General features: G+C 49.0%; 1 protein-coding gene across 6 annotated transcripts; it reads left to right on the top strand.

Annotated features, from left to right (window-relative positions):
- Positions 1 to 221: 221 nt before the first annotated feature.
- DEAF1 (DEAF1 transcription factor) lies at positions 222 to 19,579 on the top strand. Of its 6 annotated transcripts, XR_004240728.1 has the most exons (15): positions 222 to 484; positions 1,259 to 1,356; positions 1,712 to 1,841; positions 2,697 to 2,843; positions 3,638 to 3,777; positions 4,391 to 4,456; positions 5,335 to 5,461; positions 7,358 to 7,486; positions 8,237 to 8,365; positions 10,134 to 10,384; positions 12,122 to 12,200; positions 12,738 to 12,786; positions 13,127 to 15,505; positions 16,047 to 16,112; positions 17,807 to 17,823. XR_004240728.1 is itself a non-coding variant. In XM_032111867.1 (13 exons), exons 1-13 carry the CDS (start codon positions 397 to 399, stop codon positions 19,005 to 19,007), a joined length of 1,566 nt encoding a protein of 521 aa, XP_031967758.1. In that variant the 5' UTR covers positions 225 to 396; the 3' UTR covers positions 19,008 to 19,579. The 6 variants fall into 6 exon arrangements, 2 of the variants coding, with proteins under 2 accessions (XP_031967759.1, XP_031967758.1); XR_004240729.1 differs by lacking the exon at positions 12,738 to 12,786; XR_004240727.1 differs by having other exon boundaries at positions 12,122 to 12,786.
- The last annotated feature ends 750 nt before the right edge of the window (positions 19,580 to 20,329 follow it).

Raw genomic sequence — 20,329 nt, 5'->3', positions numbered from 1 at the left:
AGGTACCGCTTCGGGCCGCGCCGCGCGGACTCGGCCGCGCCCCATTGGCCAGCCGGCAGGGAGCGCGCGCGCCGGCGGCTCGGGCCGCTTCGGGCCTCATCGGAAGTCGGTCGGAAGGCCCCGAACCGGCTCGTCAGCGTTCGGGCAGACTCGGCGCCGCTCGGCTCGCCGGCCCCCCCCCCCCCCCCCCGCCCGCAGGGCCCCCCTCCGGCGCGCCCGGGGGGGGGCGGCGGGGCGGGCTCGGCCACCGCCGGCCCCGCGCATGGAGCACAGCGACGGCGACCCGGCCGCCGGACAGCTCGGCTTGCCTGCGGGACCCGGGCAGCAGCAGGAGCCACCGCAGGCAGCGGAGGGGGAGGCGGAGCCCCGAGGAGGAGGAGGAGGCGGGTAACGGTGATGGCTGGCAGACGCCGAGCACATCGAGATGGGAGGCACCGCCAATGCCAAGCGCCGACCGAGGCCGCCGCCGCCGCTGCCTTCGCAGGTCAGGGCGGGCAGCGCTCCCTCAGCCCGCCCGGGGCTCCCCCAGCCCGGCCTCCTGCCCCCACACAGCCCCCGGGGCTCGGGCTGGGACAGCGAGCTCCCTCAGGGAGCGCTCCCACCCCCTCACCGAATCCCACACTCCGCCCCTTCACACACAGTAAAGGGCGGGAGCCGCCCCGTGCACCTGAGCCACACGGCCCCGTGGCCCGGGTCACGCAGGGTGGTGCAGCCCAACTGCGGTGCCGCAGAGCCCAGAGAGCCCGGCGCCCGCCCGGGTGTCTCCGGAGTTATTCTTTCACCCTCAGCCCACGTGAAAACCCAGAGGTTCGAGCCAGTCCAAGCGCTGAACACCACAGAAACGCTGGACTGTAAATTTGGGCAGTTCTTAACTGGACGGAGCGCACAGGTCATGGCACCACTGGAATTAATACGTGACAGAGGCAGTCAGTTGTTCAATTTATCCTGATGTTTGCCCGTCGCCCCTGTTTAAATAAAAGCACCGCAGCTCGGAGTATCCCTAGTATAGGTGCAATACTTATTTTTCCCTTAGTTCATCACATGCTGATAGTGACTGCCCTGGTTTCAAGGAGGTTAAAGCCTGTTGAACTCAGAGATGAATAAAAATTAGAATGATTGTGTTCATAACAAAGGTGCCATGAAAAATAAAATTAATTTCGAGTAGGAAGGAAGAAGGAATTTTTTTGTTGTTGTTCAGCTGTTCATCAGGCTCTCTGCATGCAGTAGAACATTAAATTAACCCTGTTTTACATTCCAGAAGTCACCACAGTGACAGTAGCCAACGTGGGGGCCTCTGCAGACAATGTTTTCACCACATCTGTGGCCAATGCAGCTTCAATTTCAGGACATGTGTTGGTAAGTCCGTCCTTTCATTTGAGGGCCTTGACAAAGTTTCTCAGGTAAATGAAAAGCTGTAGTAAGGTCGAAGACTTGTTTTCATTGTAACATCCAGGCTTTAAGCCACAAACTCATTAGCTGGGAGACATACAGGGGTTTTATTCTTAGCTTTTTCACCTTTCCACCCCCGCGTACTCATTTTGTAACAGAACTGATGGCCTGGAACGTGAAATCTTTGAATTTGCTTGTCTGAACACTCAAAAATTGACCTAATAACTGCCATACTGATTGGAACTTTGGGTTTCTGTGGGTTATTGAAATCTATTTGTGTTGAAGTATTTTAATCAATTTAAACTCTTTATTTCTTCTGTAGTCTGGGAGAACAGCCCTCCAAATTGGTGACAGCTTGAACCCTGAAAAAGCCACTCTGATAGTGGTGCACACGGATGGCAGCATCGTCGAAACCACCGGGATCAAGGGGCCTTCGGCACCTCTCACACCAGGTATAAGACAGTCTGCTTGTGGTGGGTCACTCTCCCAGAGGGATGGGTTCTTCTCCCCCCTAATTGTCTTTCTAGAATCTAAAAATATGTGCATAATATTATAACGATAGTTTGCCCTCTCTTAAAACCATAAAGTTGTTCAGGTTGGAAAAGACCTTTAAGATACCAAGTCTTCACACAGTATTTTGTGTTTTTCTTGGGAGTACAAGAATGCTTATTATTTTTTAAAATTTTTTCCTGTCAGAAATGTGTTTAATTTCCTCATTCTTTGCCCTAATCCTGGCAAAGAAGCTGCTTGAAAAACCTTGCCTTGCTACTGGGCTTTCTACACCCATCCCACCCCCAAGGGCACACGAATCATTTTAACATGGGTAATAAAACTCCGAGTGTCCCAGTTCTGCACGTGTTCTTTCCAAGGCTCCTGGAGCACATTTTCATGTCCATTCAGGTCACTGGCTGATACTTCAGTGTCTCTATTGGTGAGGTTTTGTTCAGGGCTGCCTGGCAGTTTCCTTGCTGCCCACAAGATGGCACAGCAAACCTTCAGTGCTCTAAAACTGCCCACAGGATGTGCTCTGGGAAGGAGAATCTCCAGCCAGCTCCTTACGCCGTGGCTTACAGGTGGTGTAAGGATCAGGTCACAATCTCAGCATGAATTCCCTATTAGAGCCTGTTTCCTCAGGTCCTCTTTGCTTAATTACCAGCCCTTCTCGGATCGTTCAGGCTGCTCCGTTGTGGCAGGGGGGGTTCCAGCTGCTCCAGTCAACCCCTTGGCATATCACCCAGCCGAGCATGGGATGGAACAGCCACTCTGCCTTTTGGTTGCTGTCACCTTTCTTTTCTCTTTTCTCCAAGGACCACAGTCTCCTCCTACCCCTTTGACAGCCGTCCAGGGGAAAAGCGGAACCAAGTACAACTGGGACCCGTCTGTGTATGAGAACGAGCTCCCGGTGCGGTGTCGGAATATCAGTGGCATTCTGTACAAGAACAGGCTCGGCTCAGGTAACTGCCACCCAGGCTGAGGAGTGGCACAGCTCCTTCTGTACTCTTCTTTTAATCAGGCTACTCTTAAGGGCTGATCATGAGAGGAAAAAAGCCAAGAGAATTTCCAAGCCAGCCCAGTTCCTTTTGATATTATTGTTTCCTTTTGTTTTGCTTTTTCTTCAGAGGCTTTTTAACTTTTTCTTAAGCCTGCAAATATCCAGGCTGCCATGCAGTGTGTCTCCTCAGCAACAGGCCAACTCCTCTTAATTTTTGTCTCATGAGTAGACTTGTGTTTCTGCAAAGCTCTGAAGAATCCCTGCTGGAATGCGAATAGAGAGTTTGTCTCTTCACGGGGCTCCTGAGCTCCTCCTCTTGTCTTTTATCCCTGTGGGGAAGCTGGAGAAGCAGCAGCAGAAATTGCCAGCCAGCTTGGCTGCCCAGTGCAGTGCTTGCTTCATGGACAGAAAGTTTTCTTCAACACAAAAAAGATCAGAAATTTAAGTGCAAATTGAGGAAAGACTTAAATTTGTGGTGTTTATCCAATAAAGACTTCTCTTTCATGTGGAGGAGTAATTTTTATAGCCTTTTGAGGCCCAGAGTTGGAGCTCTGACCATGCCCAGTCGTTGTCACAGCCATGATAATAAATGGACATAGTTATCTCAGAGCAATGGGAAGCAGCCAATGGGCAGATTTGGTGGTTCTCACAGATTAACTGCTATTTTGTCCAGCAATTTCCATATTTTCTTCTTCAGGGAAGTGGCAAAATTATCCTTAACCAGGACTAACAGCGTGTTGTGGTGCTTTACTTCAGGAGGCCGTGGCAGGTGCATTAAGCAAGGGGACAACTGGTACAGCCCCACGGAGTTTGAAGCCATGGCGGGGCGAGCCAGCAGCAAGGACTGGAAGAGGAGCATCCGCTATGCCGGCCGGCCCCTGCAGTGCCTTATCCACGTAAGGTTAAGTTTGCTCCCTCCTTTCTGCAGGAAGGGGCAGCTGGTGCCAGGTGCTGATGGCACAGGAGCAGCGCTCGCTTTGGTTGAGAGTCAGTGACGTAGGGGAATTGTTTTCAGTGTGTCTCAAATAGCACACTGGGAATCCTGCTTATACTGGAAAGAGTTTCTGCAGGGTGAAGCCCAGCCTTGAGCTATGCCACAGGAACTGAGCTCTCACCCATGATACTGTAATTCAGTAACCTGATCTCCTTCCGTGTCTTTGCCTGACACATATTCTTCACTTTCACCATCCATTATTTGGGTCCTTTATTTGAGTCTCCTGGAGAACTTGGCATTGCCACTAGGCTGACAGTTTCTGTTTGGGCAGAAATCAAGTTTCAAATTCATATTTCCTGGCATTTGGGTGTGGAAAAGGTTTGGTTTTCCTTTGCTCTCCTCTGACCCTCTCACCCCATTGCTCTGGTGTGGTGAACTGGCCTCTCTGTTACTGTACAGCATCCAGGAGGGAATGGGTACCACTATGGGAGCCATCCACATTTTTTAGCAGGATCAAGGTGTGCTCTGGGTGATTTTGGTGACTCTCATGCTGAACTGGTCACTTCTGATTCCAGGATGGGATTTTAAATCCCCACGCTGCCTCGTGTACTTGTGCCGCTTGCTGTGATGACATGACACTGGTGAGTGGGGGGCTTTACATCCATTACTTTAGGAACTAATTATTTTTGTTGGAAAAACTAACCGGTCAAGCTGCCGCAGCCCTTGGGCGAGCAGGTAATGAGTGTCCTGGGAATTGAGTGCCCTGACACGTGAGTGTCTCTGCCCCATGGAGAAAGGAGATAAGGAACTGCTGGCATTATTGTAGAACAGCCTCAGTAAAACTGGATCATACTGCTTTTTTCTTATTTTCTTTCTCCTAATTAATATATCTATGCAAAATGCCTTTTGGGGATGTCAATGCTATTTGTGATTTTTCACTCAAATTTCACAATGTTTTGAGTTGGAAAAATATTTTTGTAAAGAAGTAACATCATAATCTTATGACAGATCAATATTATCATATTAAAACTGCTTAGTTGATTTGGGGTTTGGTTTTTTTGTTTCAAAAGTGAGGTTTAAGTCCTGAAAGCAGAAGACTTTAGCTTGAGCTGGTGCTTTGCCTTTCTTTTCCGCTAAGAACTGACTCATGTGCTTGTTTTCTAGCCTGGAACTGCTTCCTCTCTTCTCCTCCCTCCTTTTCTCTTTTCTTTCCACCATTTTGGCCAGCAGCTGATTATCTGCCCAGTTCTACTCCTTAAATAATAGTGGGAAGAGGTTGAATTTGTGCCTCTTCAAATGGAGGGAGCTGGGTTTAACTTTTTTTTTTTTATCAAAGTTCTTTTTGCTTGGAAAACTTTCAGGTGTTTTGGTCAATTGTTGCAAACCACACATCATCCATGGGGATCCGTGCTGCTGTTCCTGGAAAGATGAGAGTAAACCCAAAGTCTTCAAAGAGGTGCCTCAGCTAATGCCTTCTCCTTTTTTCTTTTCATTTTCTTTCCGGTGTTGTTCTGCCCAGAGCGGCCCTATACGACTCTTTGTGCCATATAAAAGGCGGAAAAAAGAAAATGAAATACCTGCAACTCCAGTGAAGAAGAATTGCTCCAAAAACATCACTCTGCTTCCAGCCACTGCTGCAACTACGTGTAGGTTCTTTTCTCCTGGTAAAAATTGCTCCCTTTCTTTGGAGAGTTGCCCCACTAGGTGTTTTATGTCTGTTAGTGGCTCCTTGGAACTGTCCAACTGAGAAAAATGTCCTTTTTTTGGTCACATTTTTTTCATTGGATGGTTTTATTGGCTCAGTGTCACTTCCTATTTTACAGAAAGTAGCACAGTGTTGCCACATCTGGACACAAGTTGAATGGGAAAAAGTGCAGCCCTAGACTTCCAGGAAACTCAGGCTTAAGCATCATGACATGCTTGTGCAGTGAACAGTAGGTTTCATATTTTGTGCTGAGAGAGGTTTGGATTATGTCCTATGCCTGGAAGTGTTCAAGGCCAGGATGGACGGGGCTTGGAGCAACCTGGCTTAGTAGAAAATGCCCCTGCCCATGGCAGGGTGGTGGAAAGAGATGACCTTAAGGTCCCTTTGAAGCCCAAGCATTCCAGGATTGTATGGTTATAGTCTATGATTATATTGCCCCCTGTACTAGCTCTCAGTGGGGGGAGAACTACGGAGTCCTGGCCTGGATCCATAGTGGATTTCAGGTAGATTTTTCACAAATAACAATTGGGAAATTTCCTGCTGGAATTAGATTTTGGGGAAGGCTGGCCCTTCTCTGCTCTGCAGAAATCCCCATTCCATCCCCTGAGCTTCTTTGTGTCCCTTAGAAACTGGAGCAAGGTTTTTGCTATTCCTTGCAATACGTAGAAAAAACATCTGGAAGCAGCTGGAACGAAACCCCCAGCCTGAAAGTTGTTAATGAAGGAGGCAGAAGGTGATGCTTTGATCTGCACATCCCTCTCCAACATTCAGCACGCACTTTGTTACTTACTGGTTTGATTGGCAAACCATCTGTGTGAGAACAGGAATTAATTTGCAAGCTGATCCAGCTCACACATCCCCCGTCACATCCATGTGTCCTCCTGCTCTCGGCACACTGGCATCATTTGGACAGTAACAGTACAAAGTGAGTTGAGGAGGAAGCAACAGAAATGTAAAAAAATAACAAAACCCGTAAGATTAGATCATCAGCAGCAGTAGGAGGAGAAACACGCAAGGATTCTGCAGAGGCAGAAACCCAGTGGCTTTGGGTTTTTAGGCCCCAGATAGGTTTAATCTGTATTGGTTTGTTCTGTGAGGTGCTGTGAGGCTGCTCGTTCTCTTATGCTGGCACTGGGAGAGGGACCTTCTTGTTTTGGTGGCCACATATTTCACCAGCCAGGAATTTGTAGCTACCGTATTTTAAAATTTAATTTTTGTGTGCCACAGAATCAGCCCATCACCAGTTAATGGTGCCAGTTAAATAATCCTCTCTAAAAAGGGTTTTAAACATTCTGAAGCCACTGAGGTGTAATTATCCAGAAGGATTTTGTGCCCTGTTCCTTGCATTGGCCAAGCACATTCTATCACTTTGTGTAGGTAAACAGCTAAAATTGTTCTGGAATGTCATGGAATTAGCAGTAGTCCACAGGTTGTTATGTTGATTTAAGTAGCAACAATCATTCTTGCTAAAATTGTCATAAAGCAGCCAGAAATTGATGGGGTGTGTGGCCTCACTGAACCTTTATGGGAGGTGCTAAGTTATGGTTCGTAAAATAACTGAAAAGGTGGTGATTTGGGAGGTGTTAGGTTGTAAATTAACGTTTTGGCCTCGTGCCCCCAGAGCCTTGGAAGGACAGTAGAGCCTTCAGAAGCCCTTTGGGGCTTTTATTCCTGTTTCCAACCACACTGGTCACAGGCGTGATCCAAACTGGGTTATCCCAGGCTGGTGGTCTGTGAGTACCCTGAGCTTGGATGGTGCAGCACAGGGATATGAACAGCTGGACGGGTGTGTCCTCCATGCTGAGTGTTAATTATGAAAGTGCTTTAATGTTTTCAGTCACCGTGACTCCCTCTGGACAGATCACAACCTCCGGGGCACTGACCTTCGACCGGGCGTCCACCGTGGAGGCCACGGCCATCATCTCGGAGAGCCCGGCACAGGGGGATGTTTTCACTGGAGCCGCTGGTAAGAGCTGAGGCGTCTCCCAGACAGCCATGGGGAGGAGGAAAAGAGGGTTGGATGCCCACTGCTGTAGGAAGGAACATTTTGAATGCAACACAAAGGATTTATTTCTCAAGGGAGCCACTCCGTAAGGCACTGTCCTTCCTGTGGAGTCATTTCAGCAGCTTGAAATCCTAGCAGTTGCACCAAAGGAGAAACTTTGCCCAGGTGTGGCAGCTGCTAGTGTTCACCTCTGCTGAGTTCCTGGGATTTATGTTCATCTCTGTAATTTATTTTTCTTTACTCCTCATTTAACCTAAAATACTACCCAAAAAAAAAAAAAAATCCCATACTAGGTGAGGGTTGAAACTGAGTGAAAAATGCCAGAAAAAATCAAACAAAATATAAATGCATGACATACATCTCAGTTCTCTCAATCTGAGTCATGCTTTGGGTTGTGAGCTCTCCTGGGGGAATGATCCTGCTCCGAGAACCGGAGTTTGGAGCCCTGTGATGATCGTGGATATTTCAATGTGTGGGAGGGAACCAAGGAACCTGTGGCTCTAAACGTGAAAGCAGAGCATGGTGGAGCCAGAACCAGGCTTCCTTGCTTGCTGACTGTGAGAGATCATGCTGCTGTTTCGCATTTCCAACCCTTGGGAATTACCACAGAGTGAGGAACTTGTATAAAATGTAAAGAAATGGGGGTGAAAGCAGCATAAGAACCACCTGCCAGGTGTGTTAGTGATTCCCAAGGCCCTTGTTCTCCTGCAGTTCAGGACACCAACGTCCAGCAGCCTTGCCGAGTGTCTCATCCAGAGCCTCACTATCCCAGTTACCAGGACAACTGCCAGATCTCACCTTTCCCTGAGGCTGCACTGCCAACATCTCATCCGAAAATCGGTATGTTTGCTCTCACTGTGCTTGAATTTCTTCACATCCTTCTCAGCAAAGGGCAGATTAGGGCAGAAAATTAAACTTTGCTCTATTTTGCTTGTGAGTTTTACAGTTACTAAGATTTGGACAAGCATGTTTCCACTCTGTGGGAAGTTTGTCACTCTTTATTGGGAACTTTGATTTGTTGGTTCTGCCGGAGGCAGCTGCTGTGATTCTGCATCGTGAGTCATCTTGTATTCCCTGCCTTCCCTAAAGTTCTTGCTTCCAGGCTTTTGTCCTCTTTGGGCTCTGTGGCTGAACATTTATTTAGTGTTTGGTCTGAGGAGAATGAACCCCTTTAAAATCATGTCATAGAAGCTTTTCTAGACATCCTCACATGGCTTTATGACTCCAGTGGTGCATGCTGGAGGTACTTTTGGGCAGGTTTGGTGTCAGTTTTCAATCCCCTCTGTATGACCTTTATTTATTTATTTATTTGGACCAGCACAGGATGTTCCTGGTCTCCAGAGTCAGATCTTCTTGTGTTAAGACTTAGTCAGATCTTGATGTTACTAATTAAACACTGATTATTTTTTCACCGGTGAATACTTTCGCTTGCCTGAGGTGCTTGTGCCAAAATGAGGAATCGGAAGTAATTCCTGTTTGATATGTTATCAAATGGCATGCAGGGATAAATATTGTGCTGGAAATGGAGAGTGGGAAAGGCTCTTGTGCAAACAGACACTGATAAAAAAGACCGGTTTATCTCATACTCATATCTAAGTGCAAATAGTTCCACGCTACTTGTGTGCAAATTCATTAAAATTACTGTTTTAATTAAGGACATTTTGAGGTAAGAAGTCTGCACAGCCCTGAGCCTGGTAGTACCTTCTTTTTACTGGTAAAGAATTCAGTGAGGAATGTCGAGGTCAGTGTTGGTAGATGTGAATGTCTTGGACTGAGTTTTATGGCAGATGGTATTTATTGCATTTTGGAAAAGTAAAGCCAGATAACATTTCTTCCCGGAATGTTACCTAAGCTGAGCTGACACTGTGTATGGTGGAGTTCCTGGGTCTGCATTTAATTTCCTCATAGCTTGATCTCCCAGTGTACATGCACATCTAATATGAAAAGTAGCTGCTTCAGTGACACAGCAACTGCTGGGTTATTAAAGGGCTTCCCAACCCATGGTTTTGGGAAGTGCATGTTTGGAATACGCTCACTTGGAGGTAATGGTGACTGTTTGGGGTTAAGTCCAGTGTCTGGCCAGGGTTATGTAAAGGTCAGAATTCAGGAAGCACAGATGTGGATCAGTGCCTGAGTTTTGTGGTTCGCAACATGAGAACTGACATCTGGGTAGGAACATCAGGATGTTTCTGTAAAGTATTGGGTCACTGAGTGACTTACTCTAACCTTACCTAGCCATGGCTGAAGGAAATGTTGGCGGTGGTGGAGGAGTTCCTGGGAATGCCGCTTTCACAGTGGCATCATGGTGCTTCTCCACAATATTGCTGGGAGGTGTTAACTGTTCCCAGAGCATCCAGGTCAGGAGGAGGCGTTCTTGTCCTGTGGTTTGAGAGTGCCCATGGGCTTGTTCTGCACAGACCTGCACTTGATGTTGCAGAAGGAATGATCTGTTCAGCAAAAACTTTCCTGGATTGGAAATTTTGCAAACGATGTTTTAAGAAAGAAATCAACACAGAAAAAAACCAAAACCCAACTCCCCCCCACCCCCCCTTTACGGAAATGAAATGCCCTGACTGTCTGTATATTCTCTTTTGTTCCTGATGTCCAGTGTTGACCTCTCTGCCTGCCCTGGCGGTGCCCCCCACGACGCCCACCAAAGCCATGTCGCCGTCGGTGGTGAACGGGCTGGAGGTGACGGAGCAGCGGAGCTGGCTCTACCTGGAGGAGATGGTCAATTCCCTGCTCAGCACAGCACAGCAGCTGAAGACTCTGATTGAGCAGGCCAAGCAGGCCAGCTCCTCCTTCCGCGAGGCCGCTGTCACACAGGCCAAGATCCAGGCTGATGTGGAGAGGAAAGAGGTAACTGTGCCACAGGGGCTGAGGGGGCTCAGCCATGGGCACCTTTGGGGCTGAATTGGTGAGCAGAGCAATTCCCGGCTGAAGCAGTGGTCTTGGAAATTGTTTCTCCAAGCCTTGAGAGCAGTGTTAGCGAGAGAGATCTTCCCAAGTTATTTGTATCATGGGGAAAGGAATAGAGTGCTCTGGGATTCCAGGAGCTGTGGGCAGCAGGCTGGTTGTACAGACTGTTTGGTGTCACGATCCTGAGCTCTTCCATCAGCTGTCCATAAATTTATGGGATGTGGGCACTGGGTCCTGGTCTGAGAAAGCTGATGAGTGTTCAGCAGTGCAGTGGCTGCTGTCAGGTGAGCCTGTTGGAGGCTTTCGATGGGATATATGGAACAGCTTATCCCAGAGTGTATGGGGAAGTGTTCTGTCCCAGTGTAAAAGAGGGAGTCAGGGAGGAGTCGTCTTGACAGACTTCTCCGACAAAAATAAAGTACAAATGCGACAATATTATATCTGAGAACCGTTTCTTCATAAAGAAGGGTAAGTGTCCTACCGAAGTGGGATGGAAAAGAGAGCAGAGAGGGGAAAAGAGAGATGGAGAAAGAAACAGAAGACAGGGACAGCGTTACCACAAGAACCCCGGCGCTCTGTCAGGGTCAGCTCAGCAGGCGGAGCGTGCGAGTTGCAATCCGCAGCGAGCCCCCGCGGCGTTCGTTCAGTGGTTCAGGGCACGATCTTCAAGCGGCGGCAGCGGCAGCAGCAGCGGCAGCGGCAGCAGCAGCAGCAGCAGCAGCAGCGTGCCTCCGGCGTCGGCTCAAGCTGCCTTGCGCGGCTCTTGTGAGCGGCTGGCGGCGGCCGCAGGCTGCGACTGCGGGCTCGGCTGGGTGCGGGCGGCGGCCACAGGCCGGTCGCTACGGGCTAGTGCTGCGGCGGGCCGGTGCGGCGGGCGGCGCAGGAGCCGCGGCGGAGGTGGCTGGCTGCGGCGGCAGCCGCTCGGTCGGGGAGACGGCGGAGCGCGAGGTCGCCACGGCAACGAGCTGGTTCGCGGAAACGGTGAAGCAGGGCAAAGCAGGTATGGGCAGGGAAGCAGGACCACAGGAAAGAAAAGGCATGGGGAGGGAAAGAAGGGCCAGGCTGACCCTCCGAGCGAGCCCCTGAGCCCTCCAAGAAAGCCCAAGCTCCCCGGTGTGTCGCAGTTAGCTGCTTTTATGTGCTAAGGCTCCTCTCACAGCCCGATTTCCCGGGCATTTTTTCGCGGGCATCCGGGCATTTGCCCTACGGGCGGGTGCGGGGGCTGTTCACAGCCCCATCGTGGAAACCTTCTCTGCCCTGATGGGCTGCCAGGCGAAGCTGCCCCTTGAACAGGGTTGCCAGAACGTGTCCAGCCCCTGTAGGAATCTTTCACCTCATGTGTAGCATATGTTGAGGCATAAATAAAAATCAGACAGATCCCTCTCAGGAAGATAAGCAGTAACGTTTAGAGGTGTCTTGCTGATAACTGTGCAAGCAAAGCTGATCTCACAGGAGTCCTGTGGTAGGACTGGCAGGCTGCCTGGCCTCACAGGAGCCCTGGCTGGTTCCCATATTCTCTCTCTTGTGGACAGGGATTACCCACAACGACTGCCCTCTTCTCGCTGCTTTTCTTCTCTGTAACTGATGCACAGTACGGATCTTGGATCCTTCTGACCACCAGCTCATGTATGCACCCAAGTATGGCTCCATACTGAATGTGCTCTCCCTCTCCCACAGATCCACAGCTGCCTCTTTGATATTCTTTGCCACGTGGGCTCTGCTAAACTCTCCCATACGCTGCATCCTTGATGTGCAGGTGTGTGATATGTTGGGAGTGTAATCCTTCCCTGCCTTCCTCCTGCAGAACAGGTGCCAGTGCTGCTGGCCAGGTTTGGGCTGGCTGCTGCTGGAAAGCTGCACAGAGTGTGGGACACTGAAACATTGGAAGCTTTGGCACAGTTCAGAGATAAACATCTGCTTTCATTTAACTTCACTCTGCTCTTTTTCCAGTCTGTGTGCATCTTCCCTTGTGTTTATCCTCACAGTGGTTTCTGGAATGGTTGTTCAATCCCTTCTCCACACCCTCTGATCCAAAGCCAGCTCTCTTTGATGTTCTTCTAGTTACTTCTTGTCCTGGGAATGGGAGTTAAAATCCCTCCTGTGTATGGATTAAAGCTGACTTGACATGGGAAGGATGAGCACGTGATTGTTTCCAGAGAAAACCCCTTTCCCAGGATCTACTGCATCCCCAGTTACAGCACTTGTGTCTCATCATTCTGTGTGTAATGGGGGTCTGCACACTTGTGCATTTTGGTAGAACTGTGTGCTCATGGTGGTATTTTTTATCATCCAGACAATTCTGAGCTGTGCTGGCTCCTGGAACCATCTGGGCAGTATCACAGGTAGCTATCTCTGAATTAATTCCTGCTTGTGAATTCCATATTTGGACAAAACTCTGTGTTCCTGGATACAGGGAAGCAATTACACTAGAGGTCAAAGAATTGGCTCACTGCTTTTGTGTTGGTCAAAGGGCCTTTCCCAAATTCCTTGTGGTTTGTAACATGAGTCTCTTTCCTACTCTGTGTGTGTGATCCCATGGCTTTTTGGGCAGTTAAGGTGTATGAGAGACAGATTGGGGGGGGGGGGGTCTTCCTGCCCTTAAGGTGGGGGATTTTTTCTGAACCAATTTAATACGAAGGAAACTGGTGCTTTATCACCACTTTGTGTTTGTTCCACTGACAGACCTTCCGAGGGTGAGCAAACAGGGGGCACCTTTCCTGGTGGCGTCGTTGTGTCAGAGCTGCAGAGCAAGGCTGGACCACAGATGAGATGATAACAGAGACGCAGACTCAGCTCTTCCTGGAGGAGTGACTTAGTACAGAGCAGGATTGTAGAGACCTGATAGAAACAGGCTGGTTCCCAAGTGGATACACAAACTTAGGTGCCTTGTTGTATGTTACACATCACTCACTATAATGTGTTTCGGTATGATATTTATTATTTGATGTGCTTTGGAGTCATTAAATATCACAAATGAGCTGTCCTGCTCCCATAGAGCAGCAGTTTGGTTGCCTTAGCTTTAAATAGCAGGAGCTGTGCTCTGTACTGGGCTGTGTTGGTGCTTGTGGGACTCACGCAGCTCAGAAGTGTGTCTGACATGAGGGTTTTGCACTCTGCCTCCCTACTCATAGGATCTCAGCCCTGTGCCAGGGGCTGGGGACATCCTTATCCCTTCTGAAGGAACTGTTCCAAGTGCTGGAGCTAAAGGCTTCACCAGCAGGGAGGTGTTTTAGCACATAATTTAGTGTTTTGGCAGTTCTGACATGCACTCAGTTGCTCTCTTTGCACTTCTTAATTTCTGTAAATTTGTTCAAGGGTCATGGTTTGTTGGGCAAATTTCAAGACTGAGGACCTCCTTCAAATTTTATTTCCATCTTTCCCACAAGTCATTTTGATGCCCCTGGGTAAGTCCTTGGCCTCACTGTGCCTCAGATGAAAATAACCCTTCCCAGACAGCTCGTGTGCGAGTTTGCAAAGTGTTAGGATTCTCTGAGTAAGGTTACATTTGTGTTACTTAGAAGTCCTGGGGAACAACATCCTGAAAGAAAAGCAAACCATGAGCCCTCCAGCACCATGTTATATGTATGAACTTCCAAAATGTGTCATGATATTGCAAAAAATTGAAACGTTGAGACATTTACAAGGTTTTTCCGAATTGCGGCATTTTATGTGGGATTAGTTAAATACAACTGCTTTGGTGGAATCTCATGTGGCTGTTAAGAAAACAGTTCTTGAGTATCATTAGTAATTATAATTAGGTTGTAGCTGAGTATCTGATCCTTAGGTTAGTATGTCCATGTTGGATTTACTGCATTTTTTGGTAAGGGAAAGACATTTAGGAATTCAGGGTGAGTGGGGTAACAAAGACTCAGTGTCTCTTGCAATGGATATTTGACATTTGCAGATCAGGCCCAAAATGAAGAGTTTAAGGACAGGACTGACATGTGTTGGTGTGCTTGGGCAGTGTAATTTTTTTGAGTGTGCATTAATCCATTGTTTATGTCAGATAAACTTTAGGATGGGGAGATTACACATGCTCACCAAATTCTGTGCCAGCATTGCTGGGGGATAATAAAGATATTCAGGAGCTGTGTTAAATGGATTTTCTGTATAAATTGAAGAGAATCAGTGTTGAAATCTGACAAGTGTTTTAATTGGAATATCCCTCTGTAAAGCAGGGATGCTTCCGGAGCCCTGCTCATTTGAAAGCAAGGTGGAAAATTAAATCAGCAAACAGCTGGGGCATCTGAATGCTTTTTTAGAAGGATTAAACCAATTCAGGACTGGAGAGTATGAATTAATTTAAAAAGGGTTGGACAGTTAAGAAATATGTCTCTGGTCAGCAAACAGTGCCTTGTGTACTCCAAACTAGCAAGCGATACTCTTGGGAATTGGAGGTTCTGGGTTTTGTGGAGCTGTTTTTGTGAGAGATCTGAATGTGTCTGGCTCGTTCCTCTCTCTTGTCACACCTTTTCCTTCTCCATGGTTGGTGCATGGCTGGAATTGCCATGTCAAATAGGCCAGAACCAAATCACACCCCTGGCAGGCCACAGCAAGAAGTTTCCCTGCCTCCGCCTCCATCTGCCTGGATTTTTTTAACTTAATTTCTGTCATGGTTATATAAAGGTTTTGAAGGTTGTGGTTTCACAGGAGAATAAATACTGTGCTCTCAGGTCATACACTTGTAAATTAAGCCTTTTATCTCCTTATGGGTTGAGTGAACTCCTGGATGAACCTGCTTGGCCTGGAGGATGGGGTTCAACTTTTTTCAGAGTTTTTAACTGTTCCAAATACGTTTAAGCCAGGGTTAGCACATAATTAATTTGTGATTGTGTTTGGGTGTTGTTGGTTTGGGACTCCTGTCCCCCACTGTTGAGTGTATTGCTGCTACAACAGGTACAGCAGCACCTGGTTGGGCTTGAGCTGATGTGAAGTGACTCTGCCAGGCAGCCAAAGCGGGCCCAAAGCAGGCTGTGAACATCACCTCCAGAGAAGTGATGGAGTCACAACTTGTTCTACAGCCCTCTCACTCTTCTGTTGCAAGGAGGAGTAATGGTTATGGTTAGTGCTGTTCCTAAAGTCTTAGGTGTGTTGATTTTGTCTGGGTATTTTTCCCCCTAATCCCATCTGTTGGGCTGTGCCTTCTCTCCAGACTCCTTTGCCTCTTAGTGGATTAGGATCACTGGACTTGACCCAAAATTTGTCCCCGGAATGTGCCACTTGTCCCTGTTACCTTGGCATTTTCCTCATGTTTCCTGTGCCAATTTCCCAGTTCCCATGTGGGGGGGGTTGCAGTTAAACCCCCCATTTTAAGGACAAGTTTGTGGCTGGATGGAGTGGGAAGCTGGGCTTGGAGGACATGCTGTACTGAGCTGGCAGTTTGCCACCTCAGGCAACCGGCTCCTTGCCCTGTCTCCGCATCAGGTGACAGTGTCCCTCTCCTAGAAGGGAGGAGTGAGGGGCCGCCCTGTCCTCTTGCAACTGCAGTGTGGGGCTGGGCAGACACAGCTCAGCGTGGGGAGCCTCCATCCCAGCGCCCTTTCCAACCCCTCACGTCATGCTCCGGCTGGGAAATGACACGTCTGGTGTGTTTTCCTTGCAGCAGTACCAGAGCCAGTTATTCCAACAAACAGAGGATGTGGACGGGAAGACAGAAATCATCATCAAGGTAGGCTGGGGATGTCTGGTGTTGTGAAGAGCCTTTTGGTCTTTGTCTCAGTCCATTTAAAGACACAGAGGTTTTGTCATTGCTATGGAATCCTGTGCTCTGTGTCTGGCCTTCTGGCAAGGGATCTGAGCCCTTCCTAGTAGGGCCAGTGCTCCAAGCAGTGTCTCCCGTTTCCCACGCAGTTTTCTATGCTCCTTCAGTGTCACCTGGCCAGGTTCATCAGTCTCCCTCACCTCTGAGTGGTGGTGCTGCAGCTCTGGTGGGTGGCTGTCACAGAGCTGCGACAGGAAGAGAACTCGCTTCCTTTCTGTCCTGTCAGCTGGTTTTCATAACCACGATTTCCTCTGGCTTTTGGAATGGGAGTTAGTTCTGGACCCATGACTGAAGCCCTTAGAGCTGTGTTGCTCAGTTCTCTTTCAGATCTTCGGGTACAACCATGCCCCGTGTATTTTCCACATTTTCCAGTAGCTGTACAGGTTACAAACAGCCCCAGTCAAGTGTCCCCTCAGGGCAGGCTTTGCAAGTCCCAAATCACAGCTTTAAGCCATTTTTGGTGTCCCAAATCCCCAGCTGCACATCAGGAGCACAAGCACAGTTCAGTCTCACCAGCTGTTCACTTCAGGTACATGGAAAGGTGTGAGAAGGGGCGTTAATCAGAGCACTGATTTTTGGGGTGGTTGTGCTCAAAGAGAGAAGGAGCCTGGAGGAACTCAAGAGCCCACGATACTTTTCACAGCCCAGCAACGCTTCCTGTCACTGCTGCTGACGTGCTAATGAATTGTCAGGAGTTTAATGAGCTGGAAGTGGAATGCTCTGTGAAGTGCTTATTTTGGTGGCAGTTCAATGCTGTTTCCACCTAAATATACAGGTTATGTTAATTGATGTCACCAAGATAAGATGAAAGCGATAGACACAAAAACATCCCTTAAAAAGCAGGTGTGATTTTTCACCTGTGTATCCTATCTTGCCTTGCTTTTGGATTTAAATCCTTGGTCCTGTTAGAGCCTTCTTAATTTGACTCCTGTTTCCCTCTTGGTACACTCCTTACATAGTCATAACTGGGAAAGGACCAAGGAACATAGGAGCAGATCCCTTTTTCCTCTCTAAAACCAGGGGAAAATTACCTGAGGGTCCCATCTGTATTCCCAGTCTGTTGTCCTTCCTCAGTCTCTCTCTCTCAGACGTACACGGGCTTATAAACCCAACAAAAGCACCAATGAAATCTGCCTTTAAACCTTTAAATTTGGGATAAACTTAGAGCTTGTGTGTCAACAGCCTGTGCACAGCCTGACATGTCTGGTTGGGATACACCCGACTCCTGCAGTTACCTGGCTGATGGATACCTGACCTATCTGGAGGGAGGTTTGCCTGGGGTGGTGGAGATGGATTTCTGTGACCACTCAGTGTCCACCCACAGTTTTGGAGAGCTTCCTTCCCAACAGAAAGGAAAACAGAGGTGCATTCCATTTCCCAAAGTGATCCCTGCTAAAAGAGCAAGGAGAGTGGGTCTCTGAGGGTGTATCCAGAGGCTGCTGGGCCTGTTTGTTGTGGGTTGGTGTGCTGAGGGTATTTTGGAAAACGGGAGCTTTTCCCACTGCTCTGGCATTCCAGCCGGTCACAGCACCTCTGTTGCACCTCGGTGACGCCCCTGGTTTGTCTCTGTGTGACACGTCCCTTTCCATCCCTTCCCACAGCAATCCTGCGTCAACTGCGGTCGGGAGGCCACCAACGAGTGCACAGGATGCCACAAAGTCAACTACTGCTCCACGTTCTGCCAGCGGAAGGTATCAGCCTGCTTGTGACTTGGGATTCAGTTCCCTGGACAGGGCTGCGTGACCTTGGGGACAGCCAGGCAGCTCAGGCTGTCACCTGATGGGTGTCAGCACGGAGGTAGAAACGGGCAGCACAGCCATTCAGTCAGAGCAGAACCTTGTGTGGGTCAGGCATTCCAAACCCACGCTGCCAGTGCGATCACCAGCAAGGCTGTAGTGATGGGGCAGGTCTGCAAGTCAGGACAGGGTTAAAAGGGTAGAGAAGGTCCCCAGGTTTGTGGACACCTTCCCAAAGGTGATGCAAAAAATCCGAGCAACAGCAGAAATGAAGCATGGACACCTCTCTGGGAACTGTGGGGAGCTGGGAGCACTTTTACAGCCCCTTCCTGCTGCGTCCTGGTGAGCTGCTTCCTTCCTTCCCTGCTGCTCCTACCATGGTACCGAGGACATAGTTCTCCTTTCCATTATTTGTGATGGCTGCAGGTGATACAGTGGGACAGACTCTACAATTGTGAACTTGGGAGGTGGGAACGGGTGTGAAGTACAGTGGAGGAAGCTGCTGTGTGTCATGTTTCAGACCAGTCCCTTACAGTGAGCCTTGGCCCCTGCTTGCAGAGGATGGCCAGTCACAGCTCTGCTGGGTGGTTCAGCTGAGTCAGCTGTCCTGAATTTAGTCAGTTCCAGGAGGAATCTGTTCTCCTAGCTGAACTAAGATCCTGGCACAGCACTGTCCTTCAGGAGCGCTGAGTGTCATGACCTGCCCTCCAGGAGAGGCTTTAAGTCAAGGTTCTGACTCAGTAAATTTTCCACCTGGCACTGGTATCCTGGACTTCGGTTTGTGTGGAGATGGCAGCATTCTGCTTAGTCCGATTCCACCTCTTATACTAATCCAGTGCGTGGCTCCTTTGCCCTCCATCACTGGTCTGGTTCGTGGAGAGAAGGTGCTTCTCACACAGTGAGGGCCCTTCTCCAAGGGCCTGTTCTACTCACAGCCTTTCCCTCTGCTCTCCCCTGGCAGGACTGGAAGGACCACCAGCACATCTGTGGCCAGTCAGCCACGGTGACGGTGCAAGGGGATGAGGTGCACGTCCCAGACAATGTCATGGAGAAGGTCACCGTGTGAGGGTTCTACCTCTGCAGCTGCTCGTGGACACACGGGGCCGGCTGGATCGGCGACCGGCAGGAACGGTCTCTCCTGTGCCAACAGCACTCTCCTCACTAGCAGACTCATTTTTCATTGACTTTTTGATACTGTGACAGCATTTGTCTACTCCCAATCCCCTTCCAAAGCTTTGGATAATACAGACTGTGAAAACTTCATTTGGAACCCTTTCTCTTCCGTCCCAGCCCTGACTGGCTTTGGGAGGCTTTGCCTTTGCCTGACTGGATCCTCCACCATGTGGATTACAGCAGTCTCCTCATCTCTCTTGAGATGATCTAAAGCAGGTGCTGCAAGATCTGCCAGTGCTTCCTCCTGCCAGGGCCTCCCTACCTCTTCTTAGAGAAATGAATCTTTGTTTGGTTTATTTAATTGCCTTGACGAAGTCAGTACAAGTTCTTAGTTTGGCATTGAAAGGATTTTTGTTTTCCTTGTGTTCCGTCTGTGCTGGGCAAATTTGGAACACACTGGAGCGTCTCCAGTTAAATATAGTTGAAAAATAACATGTTGTTAAATAAAATGCGGTGAAAGCATGAGTGTGCCCAGCAGTTCCCTTTAGTTCCCAGGGTAGCACTTTGGGGTACAGGTAACTGCACAGGTGGGTGCACCAACAGGTACACGTGTGTCTGTACTCCCTGTCTACTTGGGAGGTATTTTCTCCACAGGGAAGCACAGCCTTATTCCATGGCGTGCCTGGAATGTCACTCATAGCATCCAGCTGACCAGAATCAGATGGGATCAAGCCCACGGTGAGCACATGTGGACACGGGGCTGTCCTGTCCCTGACTAGGAGCTGCTAATGAGAGATGTGCTGACCAATGAGGGAGTTACTTGCCTTGTTCACTGCAAACATGTCTCCCATGGAGGGAGGTGACGGGGCTCCCGCAGTCGGTGGCAGGTGGTGAGTGTCGCTTCCTGGCTGTTTCCTGGGAAAAGTTTTTCCTCGTAACGCAGAGCTGAGCAGGCCTGGGGGGCAGCACTGTGGTGCCATCGAGGATGAGGAGCTGGTGGCCACAGTGTGCGGCTCCTCCAGAAGGAGCTGTGCTTCCAGTGAAAGCCAAGCAGGAACTGAGGCAGGATGGGAACAGAAATTATCTGTGATACTCCTGGGAAGGAAACAACAGGCAACTCCTTCCATCCCTATAGCAAAATGCTCACTCCTGCTTCCCAAAGTAATACTTGAGCGTTGGCAATGGTTTCTGCTCACAGTTAAATGCTGATTGCCTGTTGTCTAGAACGTGGAGACAGTTAATTGAGAAGACAGTCTTAATTGAGCCCACAGTAAC

The sequence above is a fragment of the Corvus moneduloides genome, chromosome 6 (assembly GCF_009650955.1).
Source record: "Corvus moneduloides isolate bCorMon1 chromosome 6, bCorMon1.pri, whole genome shotgun sequence".
Lineage (NCBI taxonomy): Eukaryota > Metazoa > Chordata > Aves > Passeriformes > Corvidae > Corvus > Corvus moneduloides.
The sequence above is the reverse complement of the archived record's forward strand: the minus strand, read 5'-3'. Positions and strand labels throughout refer to the sequence as shown.

Coding starts and splice junctions, on each gene's coding strand:
- DEAF1 (XM_032111867.1), top strand. CDS start 397: ATGGCTGGCAGACGCCGAGCACATCGAGATGGGAGGCACCGCCAATGC. Junction 1,357..1,711: donor CAATTTCAGGACATGTGTTG/GTAAGTCCGTCC, acceptor TTTCTTCTGTAG/TCTGGGAGAACAGCCCTCCA. Junction 2,844..3,637: donor CAAGAACAGGCTCGGCTCAG/GTAACTGCCACC, acceptor GCTTTACTTCAG/GAGGCCGTGGCAGGTGCATT.